This window comes from Cyprinodon variegatus, unplaced genomic scaffold (assembly GCF_000732505.1).
Source record: "Cyprinodon variegatus isolate N-32 unplaced genomic scaffold, C_variegatus-1.0 Scaffold553, whole genome shotgun sequence".
Taxonomy (NCBI): domain Eukaryota; kingdom Metazoa; phylum Chordata; class Actinopteri; order Cyprinodontiformes; family Cyprinodontidae; genus Cyprinodon; species Cyprinodon variegatus.
Genome location: NW_015151006.1, coordinates 89,812 through 92,518, shown reverse-complemented (window position 1 = coordinate 92,518; position 2,707 = coordinate 89,812). Strand labels below are relative to the sequence as shown.

The window sequence follows — 2,707 nt, the reverse complement described above, 5'->3', positions numbered from 1 at the left end:
CTTTTTTCTCAGAATTCTGACTTTAATCTAGGAATTCTGACTTTAATCTAGGAATTCTGACTTTAATCTAGGAATTCTGACTCTAATCTCAGAATTCTGGCTTTTTTCTCAGAATTCTGACTTTAATCTCAAAATTCTGACTTTAATCTAGGAATTCTGACTTTTTTAATTGTCAGAATTCAGTCAGAATTCTGAGATTAAAGTCAGAATTCTGAGAAAAAAAGTCAGAATTTTGACTTTTTTCCCATGTAAAACTAAAATAATAAAATTGAAAAATCAGTTAACTTTTTTTTTTTTTCAGTGGCCCCAATCCTCTTCCGTACGGTATAATGATCCTACTATAAAAAAAAAAGAGAATAAAACAAACATTATACTTAAATAAGTATATTTATTTTAAAAGATTTTTGAAACTGAAACTCACACAGTGCTACTGTGAGGCTCCTTGGTATCTTCAAGCGTTTCACTCTGTGTTTGTGGCCTGGTTTCAAGAAGCTGTACCAAACTCCTAGCCGATCCGCATCTCGATCCGAATGAAACTCCACATAAACCTGAAACATACACACAAGTCACAGGGGAGAAACAAAGGTGTTTAAAACTGACCTAAACACATGTCACTTCTAGGGTTGCATCCTATCAGAAACACCTTGAACTGGTGACATTAGTAAATATTTTATGGAGGATATTAGCTGTGATATAAACCTCTGTTTTTAGTTTAGTATATTAATTTTTTTAGGCCAATTTATAAAATATTTCTTCTCAAGACCCTTTAGAGAATGTATTCAATTAACTAATCCAAACAGATTGAGTAAAAGAGTGAAAGACTGCTTCACCTTAGGGCCACTTAGCAGAGTTATCGCAGGTCTTTCCTATGAGCAGCTGTTAGATATTATAACAGGCATCCCTAAAGTCGGTCCTCGATGTTTTCCTGCTTTAGCACAGCTGATTATGATGATTGCAGTTAAACAAAAGCCTGTCAATCAGCTTTCAATTAAAATCAGCTGTGCTGGATCAGGGAAACCTTTAAAACCTGCAGGACAGCGGCCCTCAAGGACCGACTTTGGGGATGCCTGCTTTATAACTATCACCCAAAAAGCTCAATAAGCATTTTTATATCTAGGCATTTTGTATTTAGAAACTGTCTGTTGCTGTTTTTCATGCAAAACTGAAACATGCACATTTTGTACATTTTCAACTCCTCCTCCTCATTGTACATTTCATGTTGTTTTTTTGAGAAATGTACAGAATCATTTTCTTCTTCATTAAAAAAAAAAAAACACACAATTTTTTCCCATTTCAGATGAATAAAGGATTATCTTATCCTATTCTATTCCACTAAAACATTTTCTATTTAAGGAACCCTGCAGATTGCATCGTTATTCATATTGCAGAATTCACTCCTCAAGATATAACATGTAGCATCATTTGACAGCTGCTAGCATTGATGACTTTACAGCAATCCCCCATAATCAGCATGCATATAGTGACAGTGGAGATGTAAAGTCCCCTTTAACAGTAAGGAAACCTCCAGCAGAACCAGGATTTGTATTATATGCCATGACTGTGCATGTATTGGTACCTTGTTTAGTAGAGGGAGGAAGTTCCTAACAGAACTGATGTTTCTCAGAGCCTTCCTAAGGTCACTGCTCTCACTTGGTGAGATGTGTTGAATTTGGATTATACTTTCTTCGTTATCTTCCACATCCTAAAATGAGAAGAGCAGGTGAACGTTAAACCTAAAAATTAGTTTGACATTACAACTGATGGTTTTTAAAATTAATCAACTGTGGAATATTACGTAGTCAGTCATCAGAGCAAACAGCCAATGCTCAGAACAAATACCTTCTAAAGGGTTTAGAGGAATATTACTTACGAAATCGATGCACTGCATCAGAGCTTTGTAAAAGCCAAGCTGAAACAAAAAAATCCAGGATAAATAATATAACAATATACAATGAGAAAATCTAAAAATTACAATTGAAAAATGCAAGTTAAAACAAACTGAACAGTCTGTTTTAAGACATTTTTTCTCACCATTGTGAAACCTTTTTAAATTTGGCTAAACTGTAGGGAGTAATCCAAAATGAGGTAGTAAGAAACAGTTAGTGGAATCACAATGTCCGCTTGTTATAAATCAGAGCCCATTCCTCGAGGGTCAGGAACCTGTACATTTTAGATGTGTCTCTGCTTTAACAGCTTAATCAAACAATTAGATCCTTTTCAGGACCCGGGAGAACCTGGCTGCAACCAGTAAGGTAAATCAGTCAATAATTCAGGTTTGTTGAACAGGGGGGCATCTAAAAGTTGCAGGATACCGGCCCTTGAGGTTTGCTGTAGAGGCTGAAACTTATGGCCATGATTAACAGCCACTTCATTTGGATTGGAATCAATTGAAAATGTGGTTATTTTTTAAAAAGACCTGTCATTTAGCTCAGCGTCAGCTTTTTTGAAATTGTGGGGGTAAAGTTCTTGCTTAGGGACCCAGAGTAGTAGTCTGTGGGAGTGGGGCTTGAACTCAGAACCTCTGGATTCCAAGTGCAATGCCCTAACTACTAGGTTGCCACATACTCCCATATGAAATAGGTTTCTAAAATTTCCTGCTACCATCTCCAAAAAAAACACAAAAAATAGAAATCTCCTGTCCAGGAGTGATGCTGAGAAACTAGTCCATACATTTGTCACTTCAAGGCTGGAACATTGTAATTCTTTA

The 2,707-nt window shown here is 36.1% G+C and overlaps 1 protein-coding gene across 1 annotated transcript in view; it reads right to left on the bottom strand.

The window, feature by feature from the left end:
• LOC107095501 overlaps positions 1-2,707 on the bottom strand; it is a 24,420-nt gene that overhangs the window by 6,720 nt on the left and 14,993 nt on the right. Inside the window, exons 14-16 of the mRNA XM_015391632.1 lie at positions 1,871-1,909; positions 1,577-1,702; positions 422-548 (exon numbers count right to left, since the gene is read on the bottom strand). Coding sequence (XP_015247118.1) covers positions 422-548; positions 1,577-1,702; positions 1,871-1,909 — 292 coding nt within the window. The remainder of the gene's footprint in view (positions 1-421; positions 549-1,576; positions 1,703-1,870; positions 1,910-2,707) is intronic.